General features: G+C 46.8%; 1 protein-coding gene across 8 annotated transcripts in view; it reads right to left on the reverse strand.

Moving 5' to 3' along the window:
* The window catches only part of SRCIN1 (SRC kinase signaling inhibitor 1), a 542,753-nt gene that overhangs the window by 139,991 nt on the left and 384,021 nt on the right, over positions 1–18,741 (reverse strand). For 7 of the 8 annotated variants that reach the window (XM_088474595.1, XM_088474594.1, XM_088474598.1 and 4 more), the window contains exon 4: positions 7,554–7,670. In XM_088474595.1, coding sequence (XP_088330721.1) covers positions 7,554–7,670 — 117 coding nt within the window. Of the gene's footprint in view, positions 1–7,553; positions 7,671–14,158; positions 14,614–18,741 lie in introns of those variants that run through there. The other variant, XM_088474601.1, reaches the window with a different exon arrangement.

The raw sequence follows: 18,741 nt of genomic DNA on the forward strand, positions 1-18,741 counted from the left end.
CTTTGGTGGGATGGCGTAATTGGCACATGCAGATACACATCCTGAATGTCTAGGAACACCATAAAATCCTCCAGTTCTTTTGCCAGAAAAAATTGACCAAAGAGTTTCCAAACTGAACTTGGGCAGCCGGATAAATCTGCTGAGACCTTTCAGATTCAGAATAGCCCAATGAGACCCACTAGGTTTCTGGATCAAAAATAGATTGGAATAATAACCCTTTCCTTGCTGATCCAACGGAACTGGGATGATCACCCGTGAACCCAGCAGGGAACGAATGGCCTGCTCGAGGGCTAAGGCCTTGGTAGACGCAGAAGGAGGAGCTGTGCAAAAAACCTTTGCAGGGGGACCCTTCCAGAAAGTCAGGGTGTACCCTCGAGAGACCACTTCTCGGACTCTTGCGTCTGTTGTTGTCTGATGCCAGGTATCTGAAAACTGAAGAAGTCGGTCTCCCAGGAGGAGGCCCGCCCCATCAGGCCGAGGGTTTCTCGTCAGACTTGGAAGCCGGATGTCTGATCGCCCAAGATCTAATAGTCCGCGGCCTCCTACGAGAACTGGATTGTCTAAAGAAAGACTATCCTTTCGCTTTTCCTTGCGGGTGATAGGCTCAAAACGACGACTGCCTAGGCCAAGGGGTAGTTGTTGAAGTCAGACCAGCCACTTTAGAAGCTGCCAGAGTAGTCACAATCTTATCCAATTCTGTGCCAAACAGTATACCTCCAGCAAATAGCAGGGATTCTAAAGCCTTCTTGGATCCTGCATCTGCTTTCCAGGCCCTTAACCACAGGGCTCTGCGAGCAATAACTGAGGTAGCTTATACCTTAGAAGCCAGAATACCGGCGTGTAATGCCGCCTCCCCCAAATAGGAGGCTGCTTCCTTGATATAGGAGATAATTGTCCGCTGCTCTCTGGAAGCCTCTGGAAGAGTATTTTCCAGTCCCCCTGTCCATTCTTCAATGGCCTTAGACACCCAAGCCGTACCCATGGCCAAGTAACAGCTCCTGACAGTGAAAAAACCGACTTGAGACAGGCCTTAAGTCTTCTATCTGTGGGATACTTAAGGGAGGATGCAGATGGTATAGGCAATGTGGTGTTCTTAACCAGATGTGCCACATGAGCATCCACAGTAGGCGGAACTTCCCATTTAGCACATTCGCCAGGTGGGAGGGGGTATAAAGCTGTTACCTTCTTTGTAACATGGATTTGTCTATCCGGAGAACTCCATGCTTCCCCCATAAGTTCAGACAGTTGCTCAGATTTGGGAAACTCAACCTTAACGACCCTCTGGCGCTTGAACACTGCAGCCTTCCTAGGTGTTGGCTCTTCACTATCTATGTTTAAAATAGTTTTGACCGCCCTAATCAAGGAGGGAACATCCACTGCTGCCAGATGGTCCTCCTATCCTGAGAGAGACTGCTGAGAGGAGCCCTGAACCTCTTCAATTTCTTCTGAAGATGCATCAGAATCTACAGGCTGGACGGACTGATAAGAAGAAAACGACCGCCTTCTGGTTTTAGGTACAACCGGCCTGCCTGCTTGCAGCATTTGCAGAAATGCAGCAGGAGACTGAGCCATACTCTAGCTTGAGTGGGCATAAACATCCATCCAGGAAGGATGCATAGGAGGCATAAACATAGCAGGTTGTAGCTGCTGAGGGTACCCCATTGTAGGGGTTGGCGTGGGTGTAGTTAAACGGTCCACAACCTGCGCCATAACATGAGAAAAAGAAGATACCCAAGGTTTCTGCCCAGGAGCTGGTAGGCTAGAGTGACGTGGTAGCTCCTTATAACAGCGACCACACAATCCATCCTTTATGAAATCCTGAGGGGACAAGCATACCTGACAGGCTATACATGAAACCAGCACAGGGGCTTCAGCCTCCTGCTTCTCCTTATTTTTAGACAGAAAAGTAATGTCATGCAACGCAATACAATGTGACAATGGTCACCCCCAAAAGAACCCACACACATGTAGTAGAGGGTTATGAGGAGAAATAGCAGTGATAGTTATAACTGACAGATATTCAGAAATAAATAAGGCAGTATAACACACAGCAGAACTTGCATAAGTCACATACAATGCAATAATTATATATATGTGTATATATATATATATATATATATATATATATATATGCGCAATAGGCTCTTAGTCCACTACGAAAAGCACAAAAGCTTAGTAGAATATTGGACTCTGTAATAACCTGGCCACCAAAGGAGAGGTATACAGGGAGACTGACCAAACCTCCTGAGATTCGCAGCTACAGTAGAGCACCTGAAAGTGGTCTCTGGGCGTTCTCATATAGGGAGACAGGGAGGAGCAACCCAGACGCGTGAAAACCTCATCTCCAGATTGGCATCTGGGCTGGGGGGGAAAGGTTGCCAGGGAGAGCCTACCTCCCCTAGGCTGTATCAATCCACCAGGCGCACTGTCTTCTTACATGGCTGCCGCCACTGTCCCCGGAACCAGATTTATATGCCCCGGTGGTCTAGTGGGAGAAGCAGTCGTCCCCGGTTCCCCACTACAGCAACCTCCCTATTGGTCAGAAACGCGTTGGTGGTGGAAAGGGACCCTCCATTTGTGTGGATCTATGGTGTTTTTTTCATCTAACAGGACTTTCTGATTCCAACTCATTCCGAGTGAGGAGGATAGGTTAGACCCTTAAGACCATACTTTTGGGAGGACCCAATCCGGGGATTTTTATTACTATTTTTACTTAGTTTTTGGATTATTTTAATTGAATAAAATATCCATATTTTGCGATGATATTGGTTTACGTGAAGATATTTTCTGTGGAATAAAAATACCTATTTTTTTAAACTACTGGGCTCTCTGGACTTAGCACTGTACCTTTAAACCATTTGTGCCATTGGAATATACAAAGAAACATTTTGGGGAACGCCTATACCTGTACCTAGGTGAGTTAATTTCCTTGAGGGGGATATATGTATAAATTACTTACAGTACCTGCTGCACATACTAATGAGGATTGAGAAAAAAGCAACAATACCTTTTGATGAATGCATCTCACCTTGATTAGGCGAGTCTATCATAGGTCTCCTGGTGTTGTACTATAATATCTGCATATAACCTGGAGTAATCCATAGACTATGGGCCTGATTCAGACCCACTCGCGAGCGGCTGTACGCTCGCAAGTGGGTCGATGGTCTGCACTGAGCATGCGCACGACGGAGGGAGCTCCGTCGTGCGCATGCGCCAGACACGACGAGCGAAGGACTTTCCTTCGCTCGTTGTGTCCGATCAAAGGGGGCGTGCTGTCAATGTTGATTGACAGCACGCCCCCTTTGGTGGGCGTGCCGGGGGCGTGCCTCCCTGACGGGGGCGTTCCCACGGGAACGCCTCCCGTCAGAAGCCGGCCCACTGACATCACTAGTGATGTCAGTGGGAGTGATTTTGGCTCTGATAGAGCCAAAATCACTCCGGAGCTTGCGGTTGAAAACCTCAACCGCAGGCTCCGGCTCGCAATTTCGATGGTCGCGATGGTCACGACCATCGCGGCCATCAAAATGCACGCTCGTATAGCCTGTGGGTGGTGACCCACAGCTATACGAGCGTCCAGGAGGACGCTCCATGAAAAAGGAGCCCGGCCCTCATGCAGAGCGTGCGCTCTGCTCAGAGCGTACGGCTCTGAATGAGGGCCTATGTCTTTTCTCTTTTTTTTCTCAGAGGGATGTATGTTGCTATATCTGGGATAGAGAGAAGACCACTTTACTGCATACAAGGACAGCGCCCTCTGGACCACTCATTTTTTCTTCTATAAGCAACCTCCGGCAGGTCTCCACTACCGGAGGCAAGGACTGCCACGTGGCAAGCGGGGAACCATGTTCCCCGTGTCTTCCATCTGCAGTCCCGGACCCGGCATCCAGTCAAACTCTGGACGGGGGTAGATAGAGCAGCAGCACGGTCGTCCATCAGGACACCTAGCGCTGCTTACTCATTGTAATAAAAATTTTAAAAAAAAGCTTGGGACTGCCCGAGCAGTCCCCTGTCTACAAGGTACACTGATCCTGTCCACCAAACAAAAAACTAAGTGCCTGTGGCCAGGGACGTGGCATATATGGAGGAGGGCCCAGTGCACCCTGGGAGCTAAAGCTTGTAACTGTTTGGTGCCTGGATCACTCCAACCACATGCCCCCAAGGTAATTCCTGTGGACCCTATGGAACCCGAAGAAGAAATGTTGGGCGGTCCTGCATACACTGCCAGATGCAGCCAATCAACGATTGGATCGGTTGGGCATATTGGAAGACTTTTAACGCCCGACTATCCGATCATCACTAATTGGTCTCGACAATACACTATGCAATCAATTGGCCCGAACCGGATTGTTCGGTTATTGCATAATGTATGCCCGGCATAACCCATGCTTATAAATCTAGCCTTCCTGTTTTGTTTATAGAAAAATGTATTATATTATGCGCCACCTCATTCAAAGAATAATGGAGTGGCTACTCACAAGGGTGATTAACATTCCCCTTTAAGCAATCAAAAATTACTTTAGGAACAAATCTAATATAAAAATAGAGCACCTGTAGTCCAGTATTAAATAAAAATTATAAAATCAACTCACAGTTTCAAACAATTAATTAATTTAAATCAGTCACAACATAAAAAGGGGACACACATCCCTCTTTATATAATCCATATCTGTATGGGCAAGGGTAGTGAATAGCGTGTCTAATTGTGTTGACGCATTTCTCTTTCCGCTAAAGATTCGTCAGTAGGAAAGGTGCTATTACTGACATCAGCAAAGCACTAGCTACTTGTCCTATACAGCGCTGCCGTAACTACCCAGCTACAAGTGGTGACGCGGTGAGTCGTGCTTTTGACCTGTGCTGCTGGTGCAGCGTTAAGCATGCTGTTCAGCCGGAGGAGTGAACATTGGATGCTGAGACCGCAAGCTGCTGGGGCAGCGTAAGGCAGGAAAGTGAATGAGCGGCCGAGTAAAGCAATTATACCACCGGCACATTTAACTACTATATCCTATCAATATCACGATCCTCAGCAAAAATTTCATATTCTACTTCTTATTTGGAGCCAGCAAATTATTATATGGACACTTTATTCACATGGCCACGGTAGTCTGAACCAGGGCACAAGGTATTTACTAACTGTGATTACATTTAATTCAAGCAAGGTGCAGTTTATATCAGAGTGAGAAAGACCCAGTGGACTTTAACTGCATAAAGCTGGCCACACATCAGACCAACTTTCCTCATCCAACTGACCCACCGTCCAATGTGTCTGTCCAACTAAAACGCTGTCCCACACATCTAACCAACTTTTCATCCAACCTGACAACTTTTTTTTATCACACCAGGCAACTTTTGTCCAACTAGTGATGTCACAGACGTAGTCGGAGAGTGCCTGCCTACCTCTGCAGGTTTTGAATAAAATTATATATTTATATGTGTATATATATATATATATATATATATATATATATATATATATATACATACATATACACACACATACACACACACACACACACATACATGACAGCCAAGGGAGCAGGGCTGCAAGAGAATCCCACTCAACCACACGCCGAAGATAGAGCTGGTGGGTACTGGAAAGACGATCCTGTAGTGGTAAGCTCCTGGGCTCAGGGACCCTCCAGAGCCTGCTGTACTGGCAGAGGGGGGTGCACAGCTGTGCTTAGTGGCGTAGGGGAAATGCGCACAGCGCCAGCTATAGGGGGGAGTTCTACACACTTCCAGCTGTACTGTGTGGAGGAAGGATTCACTGTGCCAGCTTTGTGGGGGTGGGGGGGAGAATAAGATGTGCAGCGCAACTTGTCTTGGGGGGGATCGGAGGGGCAGTGCTCCCGGTCCTTGGGGAGTTCATGGGCAGTGTTGACTGTACTGGGGGGTAGCTGTACTTACAGGGTACCTTGGCTGTCACATGATGATGCGGGGGGGGGGGGGGGGAAGGAGAGCACACGGGGACAGTCACCGCCAGGAGGAGGTCCAGCCCTGGTACACAATGGGAACCATGCTGTCAAGTGTCCCCGGCACAGCTATGCCGCTGCCCTCCTCCCAACACTCCCGTCATCCGAGATCCGGCTCCTGCGGGTACCATCTCAGGCTCCCCAGCTGGAGAATACCTTCCCCTCTGTACGTGCTGGAGGCAGCCTCAGCATCAAGGTCGGCAGTGGCAGTTATCTAGGCTCACCCTGTCAGCATGGCAGTTGCACAGCTCTTGGCAATGACAGTTGATCTCCCCGGAACATCTTCCCCTGCACCGCCGCTCCAGACTCCAGGGAGCTCACAACACTGACTCTCCTTCTTTCCTAGCAGTGCCCGGGCAGGACACAGAGAGGCAGCAGCGGTACCGGCGGCTCTCCGAGGGACTATCAGGCGTAATGGGGGGCATCCACTAGACGATTTTATCCCTGTCCAACCTCTTAACGATTTTCCCTTGAAGTTTCCCTTGAAATATGATCTTCCACTCTGAACAATTTGCAAAAGATTTGCAAAAGATCTAACAATAAACTGTTGTTTTAATCTGTGATTGAGAGCTTTCAGCTATAGTGGTTCATCGTTTGATCGTTCAGCGTGAACGATGTGTAAACGATTTGTAAGCAATCAAGTGAAATTGACCTGCATGTTCAGTCGATGGAGGAGACGATCAAACGACCAGCGGGAGCGCGCATCATACATCGTTAGAAACAATTACTGCACGATTTGCAAACGATGTGCAAACGATGTTTGAACGATTTTATCATTATCGTTCAACTTTATCGTCTAGTGGATACCCCCCTTAAGTGTGACAAAAGTAGGCGGACACTGCCGGCTAGCTGGCTGGTTGGAATGATATCGTCCTGGTGTGTGCCCAGCTTAAGACTGTTTCCCCTTTTCTTACAGTGTGTTACAGCATATGAAACAATTAATAATGTGCAACATTGTTGTGAATTATTCTGTTCTACAGATATGTTTTATATGAATAGAGGGAATGTGTGTCCCCTTTTAATACTGTGACTGATTTATATTAAATCATTGTTTGAAACTGTGAGTTGATTTTATCATTTTAATTTAATACTAGAGGCGCTCTATTTGTAATTATATTTGTTCCCATTTTGTTTGTAAATACACTGTGTGCTGGCTCCAAATATGACAAAAATAATGTCTATAGGTTTTAGGCCGTTTGCCGTTAACTTACGTGTTTATAGAGTTGCTATTGTCAGACATAGTTACAGGAAAAGCTGCTTATATAGTATATTATCTGCTCGCTCATCCAGCACCAACTGCACCTGGCAACAGCAGGAATTCATCCAGGACACAGGAGACCAGGTTAGCTAAATCAGCGTGAAATTAAATGGTGCTTAGCATGCCAGGAGGGTGCACATTGCTTAGTAATGCTGAACCCTAGTGAGACTCTGGGGTTTATCCTTCATATTAGGCAAAACCTGAACATCAAATGCACCTTTAGATAATAATTAAAAAAAATGTTGTTTCAGGACCCCCCCACTACTCCCAGACTATGCACACAGGCTGCCTGAGAGTCCAGGAAAGAGGAGAAGATGGGGAGCGCTTACCGATGAGGAGTTATCTAGGCACACAGGCACTGCATTCTCCTGTGGGTCTCTATACATCAGCGCCTCAGGATTGCATGGAGTCCCTGCAAGCAGGATAGATGAAGAGCCTTGAAGCAACTGGAGAGAAAAGAGAAAAAAGGTAAAGTTGTAAGAAAGTTCTACAGTCAGTTAACACTCCATAACTCCTCCTGATCTACTATCGATAGATACTACTATCATATCTATGCAGACGCAATCACAATATCATTCCTCCCCAATATCCATGCATTTATCCTTGGTTTGTGCTTCTCATCACCTTCACACACCTCCCTATATACCTGTAGCTGCAGGATAGCTCTCAGAAAGACTGATAAAGGAGGAAAAGGGTTAAATATCACTCACTATGAAATGAATTAATATTACAAATACTGCTCACGATGGTCATGCCCATTTGCTAAATTAACTCTTCCTTATTCTACAAGTTCCCTGATCCTGGCTAATATAGCTACTAACTCTCCTACTACAGTACTTGACTCTCTAATACCTGCAAGTAAAGTATCACGCACATTATATATTGTCACGCATGTACAGTTGCTAAAAATTGCTTAACTATACAAATATCTGCATTGCAAGCAACTCAGAATCAGGGCCAATATAGCATTAGCTGGCTGCCTCTGGCGGTAGCTTCCCCAGGTAAAACATGGTGTAGCCTAGGATTACAGTAGTACATCTACTGCCATGATCCTCTCATCACTACTCCATGTCATGAAATTATTCAACTCATTTCCAATGTACTGTATCAATATTTATCATCTTGGTGCCTTGCAACTATTGTCCTAAAGTGAAAACTTCTAAACGATCAATAAAACAGTGCGTATTCTGGTAAAGACAAGATTCAATAATACGTAAATAAACTGCTATGGTTATGGCTCAATAAGATACTTTAAAATACACATCAATGGACATTTGGTACTCATGTTTCTGTAAATAATAATTTGCATAATCATCATTTTCAAAAGGGCTCTGTAATTAGTTCACTTACAGTAGATTGGGTGTTGATACTTTCAGGCAAAATCCTGGAGGCTGGCATTTGCTCTGCACTCCTGACAGAACTGGGGGCAGTACAAATGTTTCCAAGTCATTGTCACTCACACTACTCAGCGTGCGGAATGCAGAGGAAATGGAGAAAGTCCAGTACTCAGGGCGTCAGCAGTGTAAAGGTGCGTACACACTGGGAGATTAAAGTGGACGACTGAACGATAACGATATCGTTATCGTTCAGTCGTCCACTTTATCATCCATTTTTAAATACAAAAACGATGAACGATAACGACAACGCGCGTTCCCGCGGGTTGTTCGTCATTATCGTTCATCGGGTTAACATGCAGGCCAACCTGACGACATCATGTTATGGAATGGGGGCGAGAGTCCGGCGCTGAATTATATCGTTAATGATATCGTTCAGCGGGTGTGCTCAATGTCATGAATGACATTGAGCACAGCCTGCCGGGGACACGCTCAGGGAGCATATCGTCTTGTGTGTACGCTCCTTAAGACTGGGGCATGAAAGGCGCACCGGAGATTGCAGTAGCAGGGGTTTATACATAAGGGGTGTGGCCAGTCTCAACAGGGGGTGTGGCCAGCCACCACAGAGTTTTTTCTAAACGGGTCTGTTGAGACTAATAAGTTTTATTGGAAAGAGGGTGTATGTTGGTGTAATTTTCATAGAGACAACCCAAGTCCCCATGTTCATCCATGGTCCTGCTCTAGCAGGTAACTGCTCTAGTAGAGTAACAATGTATAATTGAAGTGCATAGTCTGGAACATGACCTCTAGAGGATGTAGTGGGGGCCTCAGGCAGGGGGGCCCACCAGGGATTTCCCCTGTAATCCTGTGGGCAGTCCAACCTTGGGCAACAGTGGGGGGTTGGCAGCAGACAAAGCATTACATACTAAAAGGCGGACTGTGGTGTTTGAGGAATGCAGGGGAGTGTAAATGTAATAAAAAAATTAAATAGATACAAGTAAAAAAGCAGTACTATATATTAAAAAACAATGTACATAACATTCCTGTCTGTGGCAGCATTTGTGTATGCAAGTCTGCCTGACTGAGAGGGTGTGTGTCAGTGTGCTACTTTCGTGTTTTGGTTTTTATTTGTATTATTAAAAGTTGTGTATTATGAGAGATAACCTACAGCAATGACTTCTAATACATATATTAGGGGGATGAGGTAAAAATCCTTACCGCTGGGATTCCGGTGGTCAGAATGCCGGCGCCAGCATCCTATCTGCCGGAATCCCGATGGTAAGTAGCGAAGTTAGCGGGTGGGTTTGAGTTAGGGTTAGTCACTAAGGGGGGAGGGTTAGGTTTAGGATGTGGGGGAGGGGGAGGATATGTTTAGGCACTAAGGGGGAGGTTAGTTTCAGGCACCGTGGAGGGAGGGTTAGAATACCTACCGACAGGTGTCGGTAACCTAACCCTGCCGGGATTCTGACCGCCGGGATCCCGTACCCATCCAGATGTTAGGATTATTGTTGAATTCCATGACATGTATAAAAAGCACTCAGTCTGTGGCATTGTACTTTTTAAAACGTTCACAGGTCCCTTAATTAACTTCTAAATTCCTTAAGGTGCCTACACACTTAGCGATATTTGACACGATTTGCCTGATTCAGACGCATTGTGACGACAAATCGTGTAAAATATGCCAAATCGTGAGGGTCCACCCACGATCACGATGCGCGTCCCCGCAGGTCGTACATCGCATCTTCCAATCTGCCGTGCTGTGGGGCAGATCTGACAAGCTCATTCACTGGAATAGTTAGGAGGCACGATTGATCGTTTGCCACATTGGACAGTTTTTAACTCCAAATCGTGCCCACGACTGCCGGGGAGCTGCTGGGGAGAGTTCAAGGGGAAATCTGACACAATGTCGGATCGTGAGCACATTCGCATAGCGTGTAGGCACCTTCAGATAACCACCTGTAAATAATCTGGAATAGTAGCTAAGGTTTAATAAGCATAGCTAGCGTGCAAGCAGACAGCTGTATGTAAAGATTGTCTGGCCATGTTGATGTACACTCTTGTGAAGCATATCCCAAATAATTACAAACAAGACATCATGGCAGAGTTCTGTTGCACCTTAAAAAATACTGGCGACTGCTGCTATTAGACAATAGCTCAGTGTCCTTTGCTATACTTTTATCTGTACAGCGGTCTGTAGATTTGTAAACGCATGAAATTAGAAATGGATGACAATTGTGCTCTAATGCTTGTGGGCAATCACCAAATCCATAAATTATACAATTCTCAGCCAATTACTTTTAATGTGTTAAATCATTAGCATATGAAATGATGAAGTGGGGAGTTTTATAGCATTACACTTTATTGTTATCATGGTAGCTCATTGTGACATCTTGCATCATTAAATTGATAGTTACTAGTACTGTTATAGCTCTTACATTGAACATTCTATTTGCTATAGAATGTATTTTTGGAGGAGGGGGGAAATTGCATGCATTTTTAATGTCACTTTAAAAATTAAAAGATTTATTTGATAGAGTCCAATATGAAAAACAAAGAAGATGGTTGTATTCAGTTAAGCAATTGCCAGTATATTATTATCTTCACACTGTGGATCATGTCAATGGCATCTTATGCACAGCCTCCCTCTCTCAGCTGGAGAACGTGTAACAATTCCCTCTCCTGTGGCCAGCCATCACCTCTACTTTGTCAGCTCACCAACACTTCCCAATACATTTTCTTCTTCCTATGTTGCAATGGCCTGTAATTCACAAAAAAAAAACCTCACGCCTGCCTCTAGCAGTTCGAAAGCCTTATTAACAAAATGATAACCATTTAAAGAAAAGAAAAACCTACAAGTCAGACTCTGTGCATCAGAAACCAGAGTACAGTCACATAATTGCACACCGTGCCACAAATCTTGGTTGGCACAGTGATGAGTGCGTCATAACGTCCAGCTTAGAAGATATGCAGGAGCACTAATAACAATAAGCGATTTCAGTAATTCAGTAGGGAAGTACGTTTCTTAGTGAAAAGAGCACACAGAAGTCATGCTCTAGTGCTTAGCCGTATGAACCAGCAAAAAACAAACAAACAATGAATGAAAATTTGTCCATAGGCATCAAGGGTTCCTCACACACCTTAAGCTGTTTAGAAGTCAAATGCAATCAACATCCTATAGGAATCAGATAACAATAGGAAATGGTGGTGCATGTGTTTTGGACATTGATCATGATCTAACAAAACAATGTACCGTCATCATTCAACTGCACCAACTGCCTCATAACATTTAGCAATCAGGCTGAACATTGGAAGATTGGAGCCAGCAAATTTGATCACACATCTATGTGGCAAAATTTGGAATATCCTAAGCCACACAGCACTTATGTCAAGTATAAATGTTTTTGTGACCTTATTTCCTGATACTATAGCACTGAAAAAGACGCTTTTTATTTCTATATAAAATAATAATACAACGTTAATACATTCATGCCCGACTGCACAGCATATGGAGAAGACACAGCTAAAATGTAATCCCTGCTGCCATTCACATAGGCATCAGCGAGAATCTTGGGCCCCTGCATTGGATCATAAGGAAATAACCAGGTGTCAGCTGACTTATACTGGCCACAATCACGGTGATAACAAATTATAGTAAAAGGTATTTTTTTCAGAAACAGACTTTCAGTAGCATGCACCCTTCTCTCCATCACAGCCTTGTTAGATCCGAAGAGGGGTAATTGCTACAATACAAAAGGACAAAAATATATCTCTTCTTTTAATAGAATTTCACATAGTGTTACCCATACTCTGGGTTCTGCTACAAATGTACTACCTTTTTTTTTTTTTTGGGGGGGGGGGGTTGGGTGTGGAGTACAAAAAGTAAATAAAACATGAATGCTTACTTAACGGAAACAGTATGTAATAACGACGGTTCTAATCCCGACAGCGGATGCCCAGCAGGGGTGAAGATCCTGATCGCTAATTTAGGCAAGTACCCCTAACCCTACCCCCTACCCTAATCCTCCTTTAGGAGTGCCTAACCCTAGCCCCCCCCCTTCCCCTAGCCTAACCCTCCCGGGGGGTGCGTAACCCTAAGTCCCCCCCCCGGGAGCCCCTAACCCCCCCCCGAACACGGCTGTCCGCGGCCGGCTTACCTTCGATCGGTATGCCGGGCAGCGGGCTCCCGGCATAGGTCTAATGACAGGCATCAGGATTTAGACGCTTGTCATTAGTACCTTGCCGGGATATGACAGTCGGGACGCCGGCGGTCGGCATTGCGACCGTTGGCTTCCTGACTGCATCCCTACTTAGCCACTTGCACAGTGAAAAAAAATGACCTCCCTGAGAAGGAAACTGTGGGCCTGACTCAGAGATGGACGCTACTGCAGCCATGACTGCATCCTTTTCAGTAGCACGCCTTTATGGTAATGCCGCAGTCAATGGGATTTGCCTACCATCTGCAGCACTAATTCTCTACTTTGCATATTAAGGCGAACTATTGGCCGTACCAACAAATATTGCAGCAGACCTATGGAGAACTGCTGCATGTCCGTCTGAACATGGCAACAGAAATCAGTGCAAATGCAGAAAAAGACGCAGCCACTAACCTCGCCTGGCTAGCCACCCCTGGTACCACCCAGGAACGTCCAATGAAATTGCCTCTCTGCGACAAAATTGGTACTGTGTCCCCCAGTGGTAACCATCAGGACGCATGCACAGTACGACTCCAACGCATGAGCATACTGAAATATGAATGGCCCGCTTGCATCCAACATCAACACTTCGTCCACCTTCAAATCAGGCCCTGTGTGTTTACAATGAATTTATAGACGATGCTCAAACTAGCACTTCCATTGGAAAAAAGGCTAATCATTTTTTTCATAATTTTCTTTTTACAGCAAGAATGGAACATGGTAGGCAGTCAGATGTGCAATAGTCTAGACAAAAGCATCCCGATGATAGATATCCAGCCAGCTATGGCAAAGGTCTAACACATTCTGTGGCACTACAGTGCAGGAACACAGGAGGCGGTGGATAGAGAAAATTGGAGGCAATTCATGGAAAAATGTCAATCACAATACGTGTAATGTACTGTAGTGCCTTTAGGTCTGCTTCAGCTCCTTTCTCAGACCCCCTCGAATTGCATTCCCTATTATTACATTAATATGTCTTAATAGTAGAAGTCATTTAACAAAAATAATTTCCCATAAGGTAAAATAACAAAAATGAAATGTATTAAATAATTATGCAATGAAGACTGTGGAAAAGCAGAGATATTACAGGATATAGTAACAGGTCAGTGATGGATGCAGTAATGCAGACAATTGTAAGCAGAGAGAACTGACTGATGCCTAGGGCAGTTACTTGGCACAGGAACTGTAAACAGAGCTCCCAGGTAGGGCTCTAGTTTCAGCAGACAACGCTGGCTCTGTTCCTGGTCACACCTGCCTGGACGATTTCTCCATTTACTGCAACCTGCTAGCCAAGGACCCAACAAAACAGGTTGAAGAGAGACTGCGGGGGGTGTAGACTCTACAACCTGCCTCCCCCAGCTATACACAGTCATCAGAGAAGGCGTCATTAATGCCCCTTATCCTTACCTACTCTGCTGGATCTGTGACAGATGAGTCCTGCACTGACTGCTAATCCATCAGACAAGGCAGCTGTGCGCTGTGATGTACAGAGCACATTTCCTGCCGGTTACATGGTGCTGCCTAGGCAGGAAGATGGGAAGGGGCACGTTCTGCAAGCCCCTGCCTGTGTCATGCACCGAGTGGTCTCTCTGCGATCTGTCCGGCTCCACCATTCCGCCTGGCACAGACCTGACCTTTGCAATGCTCTCGCCTTATAAGGATGCGGTTGCTGTGGAGACCGGACTCCACCTGTGTCTCTGCACTTTGCAGCAAAGTCCTGAATGCACGGAGAGAAGGCGCAGGGAGGAGATCGATGCTGGCTGTTCAGCCCATACTACAGCGCGGCCACCTCGGACAGCAGCAGCTCCTGTCACTGGCAGCGAGCGGGGAGGGAGCAGCAGCCGAGGAATGCAGATCCTGGAGCTCCTGCAGCCTGATCCATCAGCGCGGGGGGAGGAGGAGGGGAGGTGCTCCAGGCATTCTCAGCCTGCGCTGGCCACATCCACCGGGAGAGAGAGGGAGGGGGGCGCGTGTGTCCTCCCCACACCTGCACCGTGCAGCTAGAGAGGACTGGAGCCCCCTCACCAAGCACAGAGAAGGCAGTGTATGGTGCTTATCCTCCTCCCCAGTGGATCTTTTTCTTTATCTGACTAGTACACAAGCTTCAGCAGCTGAAATCCAACGATAAGTACTGGCGATTAGTTTATACCGTTCAGGAAAAATAAAAATGTCTGTTGTGTGTAAAACGATTAAAGCAGTGATTTCCAATCCGTTAAATACTGTACAATGTGTACATACGTGTGAAAGTGCCAAAATCCTGTGTGAACACATGCCACATTAACGGCATTTTAGGCTATATTTCACAACCACCAATAAGGTGACCGTAGGTGACATTGAAAATGAAGAGTTTATTATAACTATATTGGGTGTATATGTGTTGATGACATTCATGGTGTAGTGTCAACATGCAGAATGCTAACATTTGGCCACGACAACATACAATGGGGAATATGTATGAAGGTCTGTGAAGTGATAAAGTGGAGAGTGATAAACGACCAGCCAATCAGCTCCCAACTGACATTTTTCAAACACAGCCTTTAACATGACAGTAGGGAGCTGAGTGGCAGGACGGTTATCACTCTGCACTTTATCACTTTCCAGAGCTTCATACATCTGCACCATTGTGTTGACACCAATAAAGTGACATGATTAGAATAATAAAACCTCCCTGGTGAGCTCGTTGTGACTTACCTGGTACGACAGGTCTTGCGTCTCCAGCTGCCACTTTTGCATCCGTTGGTCAGATGATGAATGCCAGCGGTGCTTTCGACAGTAATATGGCTAAACCCTAACCCTCCCCCTAGTGCCTAAACTAACCTCCCCTTCTATAGAATAACCCTAACCTTCCCTCTAGTGCCTAATCTAACCTCCCCTTCCATAGAATAACCCCTAACCCTCCCCCTAGTGCCTAAACTAACGTCCCCTTCTATAGAATAACCATAACCCTCTCCCTAGTGCCTAATCTAACCTCCCCTTCTATAGAATAATCATAACCCTCTCCTAGTGCCTAATCTAACCTCCCCTCCCATAGAATAAAACCTAACCCTCCCCCTAGTGCCTAAACTAACCTCCCCTCCCATAGAATAACCATAACTCTCCCCCTAGTGCCTAATCTAACCTCCCCTTCTATAGAATAACCATAACCCTCCCCTAGTGCCTAATCTAAGGAATCGGTATATAATACCGCTGGCCGCATGGCCGGCAGTTCGATTCCCAGCAGCATCAGGCCGACAGTGGAACAGATCCCGGGCAGCGGCAGCCCGACAGCGCTGGAAATCCCGATTGTCCCCAGGTAAGTATAAACTAACCTACCCCCCTAACCCTCCCTTAGGGGTGCCTAAACCTAACCTCCCCTCCAAGTGCCTAACCCTAATCCCCCGTCTAAGTGCCTAAACCTAACCCCCCCTTCCCCGCTGCCTAAACCTAAGTCCCTCTAGGGAGTGCCTAACCCTAACCTCCCCCCGGGGGTGCCTAGCCCTAACCCTCCCTCCCCCTAGCCTAACCCTAACCTCCCGGGGGATGCGTAACCCTAAGTCCCCCCCCGCGAGCCCTAAACCTAACCCTCCCCCACCGCGGCTGTCCACTCGCTACTCCCGGCGTTGGTGAAATACGCCGGTTATTTCACCCTCGCCGGGATATGACAGTCGTGAAGCCGGCTGCATCCCCTAATCTAACCTCCCCTCCCATAGAATAACCCTAACCCTCTCCCTAGTGCCTAAACTAACCTCCCCTCCCATAGAATAACCCTCCCTCTAGTGCCTAAACTAACCTCCCCTCCCATAGAATAACCCCTAACCCTCCCCCTAGTGCCTAATCTAACCTCCCCTCCCATAGAATAACCCCTAACCCTCCCCCTAGTGCCTAAACTAACCTCCCCTTCCATAGAATAACCCTAACCCTCCCCCTAGTGCCTAAACTAACCTCCCCTTCTATAGAATAACCCCTAACCCTCCCCATAGTGCCTAATCTAACCTCCCCTCCCATAAAATAACCCCTAAGCCTCCCCCTAGTGCCTAATCTAACCTCCCTACATAGAATAACCCCTAACCCTCCCCCTAGTGCCTAAACTAACCTCCCCTTCCATAGAATAACCCTAACCCTCCCCCTAGTGCCTAAACTAACCTCCCCTTCTATAGAATAACCCCTAACCCTCCCCATAGTGCCTAATCTAACCTCCCCTCCCATAGAATAACCCCTAAACCTCCCCCTAGTGCCTAATCTAACCTCCCTACCATAGAATAACCCCTAACCCTCCCCCTAGTGCCTAAACTAACCTCCCCTTCTATAGAATAACCATAACCCTCTCCCCAGTGCCTAAACTAACCTCCCCTTCTATAGAATAACCCTCCCTCTAGTGCCTAAACTAACCTCCCTTCCCATAGAATAACCCCTAACCCTCCCCCTAGTGCCTAATCTAACCTCCCCTTCTATAGAATAACCTTCCCTCTAGTGCCTAAACTAACCTCCCTTCCCATAGAATAACCCTAACCCTCCCCCTAGTGCCTAAACTAACCTCCGCCTTCTACAGAATAACCATAACCATCCCCCTAGTGAATAAAATAACCTCCCCTTCTATAGAATAACCTTCCCTCTAGTGCCTAAACTAACCTCCCATCCCATAGAATAACCCTAACCCTCCCCCTAGTGCCTAAACTAACCTCCCCTCCCCCTAGTGCCTAACTAATCCTAACCCTCTGCTACCAGTCCTTGTAGAATATCGACATTGTGAACATGTTCACATTCTGCAGATGCCAACATGTTCAATGTCAACATTTCAACAATTACATCATCATAACGTTCTACATTATGTATGTCGACCAGGCGCCTAACTACCATGGGTGTAGGGGGTGCGTTTGCTATGGGGCCGGCAGCACCTCCAGGGCCCACCTCCGTCTGCACCCAGCTTACCTCAGCTGCATTACAAGAAGAAAAGTCACTGATGATCCATGCAGCAAACTGCTTTCTAGTCACAGGCACACTGCAGCCTGTCACTAGGAAGCAGTTTGATGAACGGATCATCAGCGCTGCGGGCCCCCCACCTCTGATACATCTCTCACTCACAGATGATGGGAGGAGGCGTGGATACCCGGACCACGGCCACGCCTGCTCCCAGATTCTGAGAGGAGATGGAGCGACGCACCAGGGTCAAGATGTAAAGAGTGGGAGGCTGAAGGGCGGGGTGGGGATGGGGGAAGGCGACGGGGAGCATAGCTAGAAAATGGGGGCCCAGCGGAAATTTTGCTATGGGGCCCCCATACCTCTGTTTACGCTCCTGATGTCGACATAATGACTACATCCAGGGCTATATTTCAGCCGTTAATGCCTAAAAAGTTTTATTTTTTAATTTGATATTTGCTGCACAGTACAGCGCAGCTTGCGCTGGAGTAAATAATACAGTTTGGCTGTCTGCAGTACAGCTTGTCCCTGACTGCAGTGCTGGTGGCTGCTCAGGGTCCGGACATGAGTGTGCATCTGTCCCCCCCGGCCCCTACCCTTGTGCCTCTGACCCCCCAGACCCTACCCATGTGTGCCTCTGACCTTCCCGGTCCCTACCCTTGGGCCTCTGACCCCCCAGACCCTACCACTGTGTGCCTCTGACCACCCCGGCCACTACCTGTGTTTATCTGACCCTCCGGCCTCTACCCATGTGTGCCTCTGACCTCCCCTCCCCATGTGTGCTTCTGACTACCCCTACCCATGTGTGCCTATGACACCCATGCCCATGTGTGCCTTTGACCTTCCCCCATCTCTTACTGTAACCCCACGACATCCCCGACTGTGCCATTGCCTCCTACCGAAGGCTGGTGGCTGACGATCATTAGTAGTATGGGTGAACAGAGACAAGACCGTATGTGATGCTGCATAATTGAACATAAAGATGTCAGGTAAGCGCAATTTTCCTTCTTTCTAAAGCATGGGGGCCCCTTCATAATATATTTTATGTGGATCATACTTTTTCAATGTTTATTATGTGGATCTGGCATTTTGAA

The sequence above is a fragment of the Taudactylus pleione genome, unplaced genomic scaffold (genome assembly GCF_031769625.1).
Source record: "Taudactylus pleione unplaced genomic scaffold, aTauple2 ptg000155l, whole genome shotgun sequence".
Taxonomy (NCBI): Eukaryota; Metazoa; Chordata; class Amphibia; order Anura; family Myobatrachidae; genus Taudactylus; species Taudactylus pleione.